At 35.4% G+C, this 16,028-nt stretch overlaps 1 protein-coding gene across 2 annotated transcripts in view; it reads right to left on the bottom strand.

The window, feature by feature from the left end:
• The window catches only part of LOC120535168 (ephrin type-B receptor 1), a 707,928-nt gene that overhangs the window by 145,085 nt on the left and 546,815 nt on the right, over positions 1 to 16,028 (bottom strand). For both annotated transcript variants that reach the window (XM_039762817.1, XM_039762826.1), the window contains one exon: positions 11,024 to 11,186. In XM_039762817.1, the coding sequence (XP_039618751.1) occupies positions 11,024 to 11,186 (163 nt within the window). The remainder of the gene's footprint in view (positions 1 to 11,023; positions 11,187 to 16,028) is intronic.

Below are 16,028 nucleotides of genomic sequence, written 5' to 3'. Positions count from 1 at the left end.
ATGCCTTGTGTGGGGGTGGTTGAGTTTTCTTTTCCTACTGGCTTAGCGGGTTGAGGGTGATGTCTCAAAACGGTGGATAACCCATTGAGTTTAAAGTACCGCTGGTTGGTAAGTGGTTTTAACTAAGGTGCATTAGGTAGCCTCCATGTGTCAAGGTTATTTTTGGGCATGAACGTGTGTAATCCTTTAGGTCCAGTTTATATCTTTGGATATGGTGAGGGTATGTCATCCTTTATGTGTTTAAATTTTTCTTAGAGCCTTAGGTCTAGATTATATCTGGGGACATCAGTGTGTTAGTAATGCTTAAACTAGTCAGTCCCTATATGTAGGCATCACTCATAATCACTGCCTGTATAAATAGGGTCTGTTTGTGTAACGTTTTGTATGTGTGAAGTTTAAAGTGTGAGAGTAGACTAATCCAACAACGAACTTGGTAAATCCCACTCATCCCCCAATAATAAACTTTGTGCTTTGAGCAAGCAAAGTCATTTAATATTACAATGTAAAGTGGAATAATATGTGATGCAAACATTTAAAAATAGATTTAAATCAGAGTGGACAAAAACACATTCAAGCTGGATACAACAGCTAATTTGACACCTCAATTTATATTGCTATGAGTGGATGTTTAAAGTTGTGTATTTTTAAAAAATTTGAACAGTTAACAATAATAACAATGACATTAGGCCTACTCATAAAAAATTTATGCCCACCCTGTTTTGAAATCTTTGCCCCACTATTATCATTTTTCCAGGTTGAAATATCTCTGTTTAACCCTTGTAAATTGGCTAAGCTGTCAATACATCAGTTATATTTATACAACTCTATTTTTTTGTGTTGTAATGTTTTAGGAAGTGGTTTGAGATGCATTTTTTTAATTAGTGTGCAAAAACGAGGAATAAATGAGGATCAATCCAGGCTTTCCCCACTCCCTAGCACAAGGTGACATTCTAAAGGTGTTTTAAACCTGGTTTGTAATTTTCTGAACTCTGGTGTGATTTCCCTGAAAGTCTAGTTTGTTCTCTTAGATATGAACATACCAACTGCACTCTGGTGTGGACCATAAACAACTGTATTAAGGTCGTGGTCTCAGTCCATTTCCATGTGAACCCTGGAGCAGTTTGCATATGGTATAAATGTGACGCAAATATTGTGCATTATGCGTGAAATTGTGCATGCTGTGGTTATCACACTAATGAGTTCAGGGTGAACATGGAACATTAATTGAAATAAAAAGTAAAAAAATAAATATACATAACATACATGCAAGATAACAAACCCCTCTCAGATATACTCCAGAATGGCCAAAAAGAAAGAAAACCTCTAACTTGGCAGCCAAGTCCCATTGAGGCATTATGCAGGCATGTTGCCATTAGAATTAAGGAGCCCCAGTAGAGTTTCTTCACACCCTTTTGCTGAATAATTTGTTGGTTAAAGTTACTCAGTGCTACTCTGTTAGAAAGATAATATACAGCATTGTTCACATAGTTATGTCCCATAACTCAGCCTGCCTTTCTAATTACCTTATTGATTCAGTGGGTCTCTTTTGAACTGATGTTATCAGCCCAGCACACCACAGTACAAAAAAAAAACACTGGCAATCAACAGAATTATACAGTATGTAAAGGATTTCACTTCTCACATTAAAGCAAAGTCTTCTATGAAAAAAAAGTCTGCTCTCCACTATATAAGAAGTCCTCTCTTATATAGTATCTCTATATTATGAGACCAGTCCAACCTGTGATTGATGTCGACCCCTAAGTACTTGGAGAAATGTATCACCTCCACATATACCTTGCCTAATTAAGCAAAATACATACAAACGGTGCATATTGTATTCTTTATAGAAGTGCTTTTTAATAAAATGTTTGGTCATTTATGACACTTCAGATTCAAATTGTATTAAGGTGCAGTTACAACCATTTCCACCAAAACACATATAACTTGTTTTGCCATCCATATGTGTAGCATCTTTAAATAGCCCTTGGAGAAAGCCAGAGTGAACAACCATAAAATTTAAGGTGTGGCTATAAATGAAAATGTAATACCTTATTCTCTACTGCTAATTGTTTTAACATTGATCGTGCGTTGGCACAGCTCCACCTGATGTTTTCTCCCTGTACTAAGTTGATCGCAGTCACACCAGTATTTAAGCTGCATGGCTTTCTTACAGATCTTCAGTATGCCACATGCTAATTAACAGCAAGTTTATGCCTGCTTTATAGAATCCAAGAAGCCTCACAAAAAAGAAAGGATAAAAGTCATGCAATGCTTTTCAAAACTAGCAGTTTTTGAGACTGCGCAAAAAATAACAGATTTCTCTTCTCATTAAGCTATTCATGCAACAGTAAGGGGACATCCAAACTTAATTAACTATCTACTCTCAACTGCAAAATTTCTAATATTTTTATGGTGCAAAATAAACTTGCAAGGTAGGTAAGTTCAGCTCTGTAAAATGAACAAATCTATGTTTCCAAACCGAGTTAAATAGTCTTTGAAGATGTAAAAGTCTGTAACCTTATTAATAATTGCAATGGAAAATGCCCTTAAACAGATATTTATTTTAGCAACATTAACTTCAATTGCTCATTCATTTTTGACCCGCTTAATCCCAGTTAGGGTGGCAAGAGTGCATTTGTCTCTGCTGGACAACAACGGTTAAATGAAAATAAACCTGATCTAATTGGAAGCCAGTCTGTATTGTCTTAGAAACATTTAATACACCCCATCCCAAAATTGTTACTTTGGCATGGAGGAGGGGCTTGTGTGCCTCAGCAGTATTTAGAGTTACATGTTTAACACAGAATTCACCATGGCATACTGGTATAAGGAAAGGGATTAGACAAAGAACAATTCAAAAATACAACTTCCATGACAGTTCCAAATAAACCTAAGGAAACCCTCCATGGAGATTTCTGTATCCAAATTCAAAAGAATATTTTTTCTTCTCATTAGAACATTAAGAACTGATTTTATTATTTTACAGATAATAACTTAGTACCCTGTATTAAATCTTGCAAATACAAAACTATTGATATCTTTGATCATGCTTCTCTTGTTTTGGAAATCAAAATGTTATGCTGAATAAATCCAACAAATAACTACAGACTTAACTCATTAACACTAGCTGATGAGTAATTTGTAAGATTTATATTTAAACAATTGATATTTTTTGAGACCAACGCTTCCCCAGACATTTCTGTAGAAATACTTTGGGAAACACTGAATGCAGTATGCTTCACATAAAAATAAATTATAGACTAGAGGGGCACCAGAGCTGATTACTGAGATTTCTAGAACTGATCAGGTAAATGCTAGAATGCCTAGATAGGCAGATGATAGGGATATGTTGCCTCAGAATTTAATCTATAGACTGCAAAAGAAACACAACTTATCTTTAAGTCTCATCACCATTAATGAACATGGTGAAATGGGCTATAAGATTTTAGAAAAACATATACTGTATAAACAGAAAGTTTGGAATGCAACAATAGAAATCAATAATGCAACAGGAGAAAAATTAGGGAGGAGATTTAGGGAGAAATAACTAATTAAGTCATTTAAAGAATACAATTAGTCCTTATATTGCTCACAGTGTAAAGAAGGTAGGGTGCAATCCAAAGACTTTTTTTTTTTTGCTAAAATGCATTAGAAGAGCATGATAAACCTCTAAGGCTCTCTGATATTAAAGATGTGAATAACTCAATTTGTTTGACTCAATTGTAATATTATTTATCTGGAACTCAAAACAACCACACATAAAAGGTAACAGTACAGAGATATATAGCAGAAGGTGAAGTGGCACTACCTAAATTTCATTTCTATTACTGGGCTGCAAATATTTGCAATAGAACATTTTGGAATTGTTAAAATTCTGTTAAACTATCTTATTTAGTTAGCATGGGGAAGGAAATTATGTTGTAAACCTCCTTTGTATACTCTGCGCTGTGTTTCAGTCAAAACTGATTTTCATCAATTTACCAGCAACCAGTGAGTTAACCATTTGCTATTGATACAGAATTAGTGTAGGGCATATTTAAAACCAGAAAAGCTCTTATCTGTTGTTTCCATACATGATAATCAGTTATTTCAGCCCTATTTAACCTATGTAGTATTCAATCTATTTAAGATGCTAGGGACTGTGAAATTTAGAGGTCTTTATATTGATGATGTTTTTACATCTTTTGAACTATGAAGTGGCCATTTTAATCTATTAACACCAACACATTTTATTCTCTATACAAATTAGAAACTATATTAAAAGCAACCTGCCTAACTTCACTCAGGTTTACCTCTTTCTGTACCTCAAATGATACTGACTAGTATGGATCCAAAATCAGGTGGCATCTCCAATAAAATATTTTAAGGAACTTAACCCTTAATGATTGGATAGAAATCTCTCAATAAAATCCAGCAAAGGTGATGAGTGCAGAATGGAGATACAGTATGACAATTGGTTATCTGTCTCATAATGTGGACAAGATGAAAGAGAAGACTGATGATTTCAGGAAGACTCATGCTGTCCATATCCCACTGCATATCGAGGGCTTTTTGGTGCCCCAAAGCACCAAATATCTTAGTGTGCACCTGGCAGCTGATTATACTCGGTCAATTAACACTACCTCCATAGCTAAAAAGGTGCAGCAGCATCTCCACTTCCCTTTGGCAACTGAAGAAGGTAGGCCTACCTCTCCCGTTCTCACCACATTCTACAGGCACACCATTGAGAGCACTCTGATCAGCTGCATTACTGTCTGGACTGGGAACTGTGCACACAGCAGAAAAGGTCACTGGGAACTTTTTAAAACACAGCAGTAGATGAAGACAATAATATCTTCAAGAAACTCCAATTGAACAATTAATTTTGCAACCAATCATGGTCTTGCATGAACTAAAGGGTGTGAGGAAATCTAAATGACATTACCAAAAAAAAAAGCAAAAGCATAATGTCATTTGCACATAAGAAGATTTTTTGAGGGACACTGTGGATATTAAATTGGATCAATCATATCTCATATAATAATAGACAATAGCTACAATGTTATTAAAGACGTCAGTCACCTTGTACAATTAGGTTGGATCTTGTGTGGAGTACATTTAAGACAATTTTAAAATTAAATATTTGTGATTTGATGCATTACAGATTTATGGCACATATTGGATTTAAATAAACTAACATTATTATTTTTATTTTTGATTTTATTTAATTAGCCAAAAATGTAGATTTAAACACTTAAATATATGTTCAAATGTAATAAAACTTAGCCTGAATATTCTGGCTGCTACATATAAGTTTATGCCATGTCTGCTTTTAAAATTTATCTCCTTGTAAGTTATTCCTTCAGTATCTTTCTACTATGATTATTTTTAGCTTTTCATTCACAGTCTGATGCAAAACATGAAGTGTGTATGATTCAGGGACAATTATTTAAAAAACAGGTGAAAACTACAGTCATTAATTATGACGAACTTGAAAACATAGTCCTCAACAAGAATGGGATACTCTACATGCACAAACTGGTGTAAGCCAAGAAAGGGTGTGTCTATTTGTACCTGTAATGCACAGAAAAACAAAAAAAAATATCACTTTCGATTACTCAAACACATTAAACACAGTCACAAATCAATTCTTCTTTTTTATGCAGCAACTTAAAAAATTAAACAGATGGGCATGAAGGAAGATCAGTTATGGGACATCCATTGTTATACCAGTATAGTATATAAGTCATATTTTTTAGTTCTAGGTCTGGCAAGGAAGTCTACCCTCTGCCTTGTTACAAATCACACTGAAGTGTTTAATTGTAGGTCTTTTTTGACTAATAAGAAGTTAAATAGAAGTGGCCTATTAGGAGACCATAAATAAAGGAAGGAAGAAGAAGAAGCATTTTGCAACGAAATCTGTCTGCATGCAGACATATTTTGTTACTGGCGTCTTACATTGTGATTGGATTGATTAAGTCATGTGCTGTTGAGATTGTGGCTTGGGCCTGACTGAAACATTGAAGAGCAATGAGGTCAGACAACGACCTTTAAAAATGTGGAAGGAGTGAGAGGTGTTTGAGTTAGTAAGAACAATCACCAATAGTGATGATATAATATCTTGATCACATTAATAAAATTTGCCCCAAATCTGATTGAAAACAAAACCTGTTTCAGAAAATCCTATTTTATATGATTAAAGGCCTTTTCTGTATCCAGAGACAAAAGTGCAGCAGGATGGGATAGAGATACAGTTACCTAACACATGCAAAAGGCATTGGACATTGTCTGCAGCTTGTTGTGCTTAAAAAAAAAAATATGGACAGAATGGATCTGTTTATGAACAACAGATTGCAGGAGTGTCGCTATTAACATAGCCAGCATTTTTGCATCTGTATTCTTTGGATAAACTGGGCAATAATTTGCACACTCATCAGGGTCTTTGCCCTGATTTAGAAGGAGAGAAATTATGGCCAAATTTATTGAGGGTTCAGTTTATTTAGGGTGAGATTAGTATTTAACATCTGCAGGTATATAAGCCTCAAATTAGAGTGCTTTTCCTGGAACCAGTTGATATAACATCACACATTGCAGTGAAACCTAGAATATTATTAAATGCCTTACTTTACTCTCTAAGATCTCTTAGAAAACCTTTTTAGTCAGTACACTTGCAATTAGTATGCGTGTATTTTCTTTATATTGCTCTATCAATAATAGTTATATATATAGGTTTTACAACCAGTATTTAAAAGCAGAAACAAATTGATTTTTACAGTGTAATACTAAATTCATCTCTTAAACCTAAAATGTGTTTTTGAGCAAGAGAGAATTACATCCATTTGTGTGACTTCACATGTCAGAGACACATAGAGAACAGCTAATCTCTAGCTTTCACCTTAACCTGTAGACAGAGCTTGTAAAATCAAAAAGTACCTGAAGTCTTATGTTTGTCTTAGGAAAATGCGTTATAACTTTTGCTTGACTTAGTACTTCCTTCATCTAGACTTTCATGTTTAGATATTTAATTTGATCTTATTTGATACTCCCTGTATTCATAAATAAGTTGCATTTTTGTAAAATGAGTGTTTTTTATTTACTTGATTATCTGGTCTTTTGTGTTTAGATAAGTAATCATATTCGATATTCCCTGTATTTATAAGTAAATTGAATTATTTTATTTGTTAAAACAGTTGTGATTCTTTACTCAATTTAACAACTACACCTATGAAGTTTGACTCACAGACATATATAAGAAAATGAATGTGTAGGAGTGTTACAAAAAGTCTCAGTTAATTATTGCTGTTGAGAAATGTGAAACCAATATTGAACACACTCACCTTTACTAGAATATACATCCATGCCAACACTTGCTTATTCTTTTTGGGCAAAATCAAATTGACACTAGAAGCAGCAGACCACCTCATTTTAATTCTGTTGATCACAGAGACTCCTACTTAGCGTGTAGCATTAGGAATCAAAAAACAAAGTTAACCAAATATTTCCTGTACAAAGCTTACCTGCCTATTTTTATTACAACATTAGTCTGTATATCTATAAATAGCATGAACTGCAAGAAGAAAACCCATGCAAGAATGTTTTTATTGAACATTTTAAGCAGGTGACATTTAAGCTGCACTTTTGCTCCTGGTCACATTATTGCTATTCTTAAGAGTGGTTATCTGGAATTTGCCAAGTAGCTTTAGCATTAAAGATAAAACTCTGCTTTTAAAATGTAGCAAAGCACAATATCCTAGTTGGATCCTTTCAACTAATGTTGGTGGCTTCCATAACACTGATATGTAATTGCTCAATGTCCATTTTGACAAGGGAACTGAAAATTGTGTTCTGTACACTAGAAGATTATCTAATGTAAAAGGATTAAAAATGGTGCAAAAAGACACTTTCTGCATCTAGTATCCAAACAAAACAAATATGACAGAAGTCTTAAACAACCCCATGAAAAGCAAACCCTATCTCAAACAAAAACATTTAGGGAGCACAGGAACACTTCAGATAAATGTTTTAAATAATAATACACATATCCCTCCTTCTCCTGCATCTTAAGGTGAGCATTTTCTGTCTCTCCCTTCCATCTTCTAGTTCACTTGGGTACAAAGGAACAGAATTATGCAATTACCACTGAGATCATGCACTGTCACTAGGTACTTTAAAGAGCAAACAGAACAATGGAGAATTCAGTGCATAAATTAATATTCAATGTTTCACTGAATCAAAGTAAAATAAGTACATTATAATAAAAAAAATCAAAAACAGCAAAGACAAAGCAAAAATACAGCTCCGTCAGAAACCAGCAAGAGTTTTCTGCCATAGTTAATAAAAGCATTTTTCATTGATAGAGAACTTTGCTCAATTAAGTAGGATAAGTGGAAAAAAGTGACAGAGTTACAATAGATGAAAACATTTGGTGAACCCTTTATTGGAAACAGTTATTTTACGCAGCCAAATGCAGAATCATGCAAGATCACGTTAAACCTGTCTTCCATTGACCCGAAAAAGGGATAAAGAAATGTAGTAAAAAAGCCCCAACATAACTTCTTTCTTATCTTTGAAGTTGCAGCTATCACACTCACTTGGCATAATCATTTTACAAGCAATGCTGCCTTTGGCATTCTTGCATATAATGGAGACAGATACGTAACTGGGCCATCAGTTGGCTTTCGGCTCCCAGCTTTAATGGAAAAGCAGCATTAATGTATGATGGTATTATTACAGTGAATACTATGGACTGTTGAAACAAATAAATTATGGAACAACAATTATCAACCCAAGAGAGTGCTTGTAAGTCTTTAGCTGGGATTTAAATATTGTGAGATGTACAACTAGAAGTTTCACTGAAGAGCAGCCACAAAACTGAAGAACAATTTTACGAGAGTTACATAATGGGAGTCTGAAGGGTAAAAAGGCCAGTATCACAATATCTCAACAGTCTAACAGGTTTATATTTTTAGGAATGTTAAAATATAATATTTCTTACTTCATTTTGCATACTTTTGTGAACAATATTGTTAGTTTTGTTATGATTTTTTTATTGTTATCTCTCTGACTGTATTTATTTGTTTTTTCTTGGGTAACACAATTTTGTGTATTTAGTTGCTATGATCCTGAATGGTTGTTAGAAGTAAAATACATGTAGCGCATGACCTGTGACATGATGGTAATAATAATAATAATAATGCATTTTATTTATTCGTAGGCACATTTCTAAATACTCAAGGACACTGAACAATAGATAAAACACACATTATAAACAAAAATAAAATACAAACTTTAAAATCAGACAGAGCAATAGCTATGATGGTATGGTAGCTATGATATGTAATATAATCACAGTAAGAGTCAAAATTTACTTATTAACTTATGAAAGACTCATAAAAGTCTTAAGCTCAAATAAAATTAGATTTCATTTAGCAAGTACTTTACGTTAGAATTCCTTTTGGTTAAGATGTACTATTTTGAATTAGCATTTTAGTTTTGGTAGAGATCTCATCAGTAACAGACTCTTACTTCAATTATGACCAGTCTTTGCTTAACAACACACCACGAAGACATCCATTCATAAAAATCATAAAATGTATGGTTTGAGGAGGATACAAAAATATTTGGGAATAGCAGAACAATACACTCCTATTTAATATGCTGTCCAAGATTGTTAACTGTTTTTGGTTAGGCATGCTTATACAAACTTTACTATACTCTGTTCCCATTACATTGCTATTACCATTACTACAACTAAAAAGTTTATAAATCATTTGCAGTGGCTGAACATTGAGCTTCCTCATACAACTGGCCAATCGTAGTATTACATAGTGCTACACATCCAGGACAGGGTAAAACAGATGGACAACAAATGAAAAAGAGTGGACATTTATTACTGTTAGAAATATACTATTAAAAACAAACATTTCAACACCTCCAAACTTGGAACCCAGTCTTCCATCTAGCGTGCATACTCACTTCTGGACTCCAGCAGGTGGGAAACAGTTGTTATACAGTATTTTCCAGGGAATACATCCGAGTCAGCACCAGAGTTTAAATTATGTTGCTCCTAAAATGCTAAATGCCCCAATTTAAAACTTACTTTTTTCAGCTCCTGAGTACATTGAACCTCCCTCTCCACTTCATCAACATCTTCATTTCATCACCTTTTTTCACCCTACATGTTGTACACAAGGGGACTCTGTTTCCTAGTTATTTCTTATACTACGGGCAAATCATATCTGCATTTTGTCTGAAAAGATAATTTCTTAGGCTTTTGCCTAAATTATTTAAAATCTCCTCTGTATTGTAGCCCTGGAAACAATGAGAAAGAATACCAGATGAATCCATAAAGTATTCCATAAAAGAGAATTCTGCTAGCAAGTTTGGAGCAGAGTGATTCAAGAGGCTTAAACTCCTCAGTGTTGTCTATCACCAGCCACACAAATATTTCTATTGTGGATCATCACATTATAATGTAAGACTTTTGAAAATAATTAAGCCCAAATTATCAAAGAAAAAAGGTGTCTCACACGACAGTATTTATCTCGTAAAAAATGGAGAATGGAGGCGTCTATTGGAAAGGCAGCTCTTGTGAGCTTCATCCACATTAGCCGTCATGCACAGCTGTCAATCTGGCACTATTCAAGAGGAACTCATTTATTTCAAATTAAAATCTCAAAAAATGAAGATGAGGTGTCAGGAAAAAAAGGTCTCTGTAGCAGGTGCAACCCTGAAATATTCATAACCATTTTAGCCTAGTAGCTGATAATTAATCAAATTAACTAGTAATCACTGCTAAGCATGCTGGGATAGTCCTCAAAGCACAGAAGGGCCTAACGAATCAAATTATCTAAGCATTTTGCATTAAGGATAATCTACTGAGGTTTTTGTGTATATATATATATATAAATATACTTATATAAATATATATATATATATATATATATACAAAATATATTTATGCACACACAAATAGCATATATTATGTATTACTTGCTCATCATTTCCTTTTTTCCAAGGCAATACTGCCACCTGCCACACTCACCATCTGTCAGGGTCTGAAAGCACATTTTCCCACTGTATTTCCCATAGCCTGCCACCGTCCTGGCACGTACTTGCACTACATATACAGTGCCCGGCCTCAGTCCATCAATGCGGGCCGTGTTTGTTTGTGTCTTTGTTATGGAGGAATTGAATTCACTGTGGTCCTGCAAAAAACAAGGAGAGAGCTTTATCAGATAGAAAAGTTTTATTCATGATTTTTTTTATAATAATTTAAATGGTTTGATTGAAGATGTGCTTGTTAGTTTTATTTTTTCACACACTCATCCCCCCCAACCCCACACACAAATAAAAATTCCTTCCAACACTCCAAAACATTCCAAAACTGTAAGGGTGACAGTATGCTGTTATATTCTGTTTATTTTGGATTTTTTTCCTTTATTAGTAATACTGATTTTGGCATGAGCTTTGTGCAATTTATTTTTATTAATGGTGCTATGTAAAATAAAAATTGCTCATATAATTCACACAAATCATTATAAAAGATCACTTAATGAGAGAAAAAAAAATAAATGTATGTCCTCTGTTCAATCTGTTGGTTTAATAATGAATGCATGGTAAAACACAAATCCCAGACATGTTGACACATATTTAAGTTAAACTCCAGGGGCATCATGTGTAAAACCTTGCTTAGTTTCCCTACGAAAATGTAGCTCATGCTTGAAGGGCACAAACAATGTACAAAAAATCAGTTTTAAAAAACATCAATATGCCAAGTCCCATGCCAAGTTCCTTCATAAATCTCAAATGAATTTAAAACTAATCCATGTGTACACGCTTATAGCCACTCTCTGTCAGTGATCATATAGGGTGTAAAAGCACCTTCTTTTAATATTCACAATCTAATTCTTTTAATATTCACAATCTAATAATTTGCCCATGTTCTTGAGTGACATGTTTACTACAAACCATAAAAGAGCAGATGAAAAAAGAAGAAAACAAAACCTAAGTGAAAGTAAACTTGAGAATTACTGACTGAAGTGGAGAATCACAAAAACATTCTTTTTGCTGGTCTCTCTGCAGGAGTCAGAAACAAAAGAAAAAAACAAAATATGGCATTAGCCGAGTAGAAAGAGCAACAGCACTGTGCCATTATGCAGTGCCCACACCGCCGCCAGCACACGGTGTGAACTGATGCAAGCTTTATGCGCAGAACTGCGAGATATTAAGTACATTCTAATTGAACTTGTAAAAAATAAAATCATTTTGCCAAGTAAATGTCAATGATATAATACAAAAAAGTCTCTTTACATAAAAAATCCATGTCTTGAAGCAATCCGTATTTTTGTTGTATGCTGTGCAGTACTGCACAAGCCATCACAATGTGGCAAAACTTTGTGGGGCTGTAGAACAGTATGATGCCTGAATAGTCCAAACAATGTCAATGGTCCATTTTATCACCGATCATGTGTGGGAGTGCCTTTGTATTGCTTGGGCGGCCTTCAGTTGGCATACTCCTTCTTGAACCCGGGATGAGGGCAATGAGGACACAGCAACAGTTGATGGTACAAATTTGCAAAGTGCATTTATGAAAACGGGTAATTAAGGTTCAAGTGCTGTGCCGATTAATAATATCACAAAATGATTCATGTAAACTGTGTTCACATGACAGGGATAAAACCAAATAAATACATATTCCAAAAAAAATTGTTTAAAATCCTTAAACAGGTAGGAAGATAAAAGCTTTTCTTGTTTTCATTCTCAGCTCTTCCTGTCCTCGTCAGAACTTCACAAACTGTGGCTGCCTATAGCTCTCAGGGTGCCTTGCCTTACAACAGATGCTGCTGTGCTATGCTTCTCTCATAATGCAGCTAGGCATATCCTGATCCAACAAACAGATCCGTGCTGCACCACCATGACAGATGCAGTCTTCCAGAGCATCCTGCCCATCTACTGGATGCCACTGTGTCTTCGAACTCCCTCCTCTATTTGACTCCACTGGCCACTCCTTATCTCACCCACCCGACAGCTCAGTGTACGAAATTATAACCCTTACAAGACAATGTTCAGCCAAGCCGATCCTGCCTTTTTCATCTTTCTATCTCTCTCCCACACTGGTGATCGTTCAACTATTCTCTGTCTGCCCTCTCAAACCTACTCATACATTTTATATACTCTGTATGGGTGCAGGTTCACTAAACAAGCAAAGGTGCCCCAGTGAGAGATGGCAGAGCCAATTGGTCCTCTGCATGTGAATGCCTAATCAGACTGAAATTCTGCTTATTGCTCCCACCCATACCCACAATATCTGAGCCGCGCAGATTTAAAAAGTACCTGACTTGCACTAATCTGCCACAGGCCCTGTATGCACTTCATCAGTCTTTCATTATCTCCTCTCTTGTCGCAAACTCATTATTACCTGACAGAAAGATTATACAAGTTGTTTGTAATGTACTAAACTTAATTGCAATTCTATTGATTAGGCTTACTTACCAAGAAACCAACCAACATACACACCATGACCCTAAAGTCTGCTTCACACACTGGTATTTTACAAAATAATTGTGAATTGAGCCATGCAACAATGTAAGTCAGACACATTTGAGCTTCACATATTAGTTGTATATTATCTGAATGAAAGTGCTTTCTGTTTACAAAAACAAATTTATTCCGTAATGGTGCCTTTATGACAATGGATGCAGTAAATTGCATGAACTGCAGTAGAGAAATCAACAGTCAACGTAACTTTCCTTTTGATCACAGATTGCTCACTCCAATGGTAAGGATACTGCATGTATCTGGGTATATTCTCAATTATACTATCCCATACAGATAGCACAACATGGCTCAGGGCATGCTAGAAGTCCACCACAAACTCTTTTCTTTTGCTGATGTTGAGTTGCAGGTGATTCTTCTTGCACCAGAAGACAAAGTCCTTCACAAGCGTCCCATACTCATTTCCATTATTAATGCAGCCTATGATGGAAAAGCATCAGAGAATTTCCACAGCTTGCAAGCACTGGTATTGTACTGAAGTCTGTTGTGTACGGAGTTAACAGATAGGGAGACAGGACAGTTTCCTGTAGTGCTCCAGTAGTACACACCTCCATTTCTGACACACAGTTCCTGATCCTCATTAACTGCTGTCTGTTGGTCAGGTAATCCATGATCTGGAGGACTGTGAGGGCATCAAGATGCATAGCCTTGAGCTTTTTCACCAGCTGATGAGGCAGAATTGTGTTAAAGGCATTGGAAAAATCAAATAATGTTATTCTGATTTTCGTTGTTGACTTTGTCCATGTGGGAATAGGCTCTGTGGAGTATGTAGATCATAGCATCCTCCACACCTACAGTACATGTGCCTGATAGGTAGACTGCAGAGAAACATGATGTTCTGAAACCAGGGATTGGAGCTATTTCCAGACTTTATGTGATATTTCAAGTGTTTTAAAGGATTTGATGACATACAAAGTAAGAGCAACTGAAGATCCTGAAGTACTCAAGATCGCTGATATCCCCTTTATATGGCACTAGGACTACACAGGATGCTTTCTGCAATTGGGGAACCTTCTGCAAACTCGGAGAAAGGGAGAAAAGGTGCTGAAGAACCCCACAGAGCTAAATGGCACATGTTTTCAGCACTCTGGAGCTGATTACATCTGGCCCTGCAACCTTACTAATGTATAGTCTCCCCAGCTCTCCCCTCACTTGATCAGCAGAGACTGACAGACATCTAGGGCAGACTTGTGGGGAAGCTGGAGGCTATCCCAGCAAACACAGGATGCAAGGCAGGAACAATACAATAGGGCACCAGGGTGACATGCAATATTTATTATTTACTTATACACATTCTAACATTAAAAATAATTATTGATAATAACAAATAACCATTGAAATATCACGTTTTTATTTCAGTACCAGAATCCTTTGCTAATGAATACACAGCCTTTCAAATACAGACAACAAGGAAGAATAAAGGGTGTAAATAGATGTAAATTGCCATAAACGTGTTTCTTTTTCAATGCTTTGTTTTTACTCTCTGTAACCAGCAATTTCCTAATTATGTTAATGCTCCTTCTGAAAGTACAAGCTGAGTAAAATATGAGGCATATTTTTAGCTGCTTTTGGCTTCATGTTATATTTGCTGTATTTGAAATCACCAGTTTGCATATTTAACACTCTGTCTTAATCTTTCCCCTGTACAGAGCCTTGTGATGGTAAACGTGGTTAATGACATTATATAAAATAAAGACTGACTGGCAGAAAATCAAAGCAGCAGGAAGTATAGTATAAGATTAGCAAGACAAAACGATGTCTCCTATAACATTGTGTGGAAAATTGAAGAGACTAATCACAAAAAAGTTAAGCCCTATGCCTTATCAAAATATGGTATCCACAATTGTCAAAATTATTAGTACATACAAATAGCACTGCACTGTTTGTACATTAAGGGTTTAGAAATGGAATAAAAAGCCATATACACATCAGAATTTATTCCAGATGGACTTGAAACTTAGTTATCTTAGATTATCCTAAAAATGATACAACTGCGCGAAACCAATGGTCTAACAAATGGCACTGTAGATCCTTAATTATGGGTATCATATTACATCGCTGCTTCAGCCGGGGCGTGAAGTGCTAAGGACCGGTATTTCGTGTCATTAGGATGTACGCCGACACTAAAATGTATTATTATGTAATGGGCACACCTGATAAATGGAGATAAATTCAGGAAGAATTGTACTTTCTCTTGTCAAGAAACGAGAATTATTTTTAAAGTAACAATCGTGCCGTCCTTCTGTTGCTCTAGGAGGTGTGACGTATGTATAGCTTCTCGGCTTGCTTAAGGCAGTTTATTTTTTTCTTTTCTTTGACTCCGCCTTGAACCGCCCTCATCTCTTATCGGTGAAAGTTTTCCTTGCTATAAAGTAGCCACGGGTTTACTTAAAAACGCTGACTTTAAAATTACCTTGAAGTGCGCCTTGAATTAGAGGTGACAAAGAGCGATCCTGACCCATCCTTCTAAATGCATCCAAAATGACAGGAGT

Source organism: Polypterus senegalus, chromosome 1 (genome assembly GCF_016835505.1).
Source record: "Polypterus senegalus isolate Bchr_013 chromosome 1, ASM1683550v1, whole genome shotgun sequence".
NCBI lineage: Eukaryota > Metazoa > Chordata > Cladistia > Polypteriformes > Polypteridae > Polypterus > Polypterus senegalus.
Note: the sequence above shows the minus strand (reverse complement) of the source record. Positions and strands in the feature narration are given on the sequence as shown.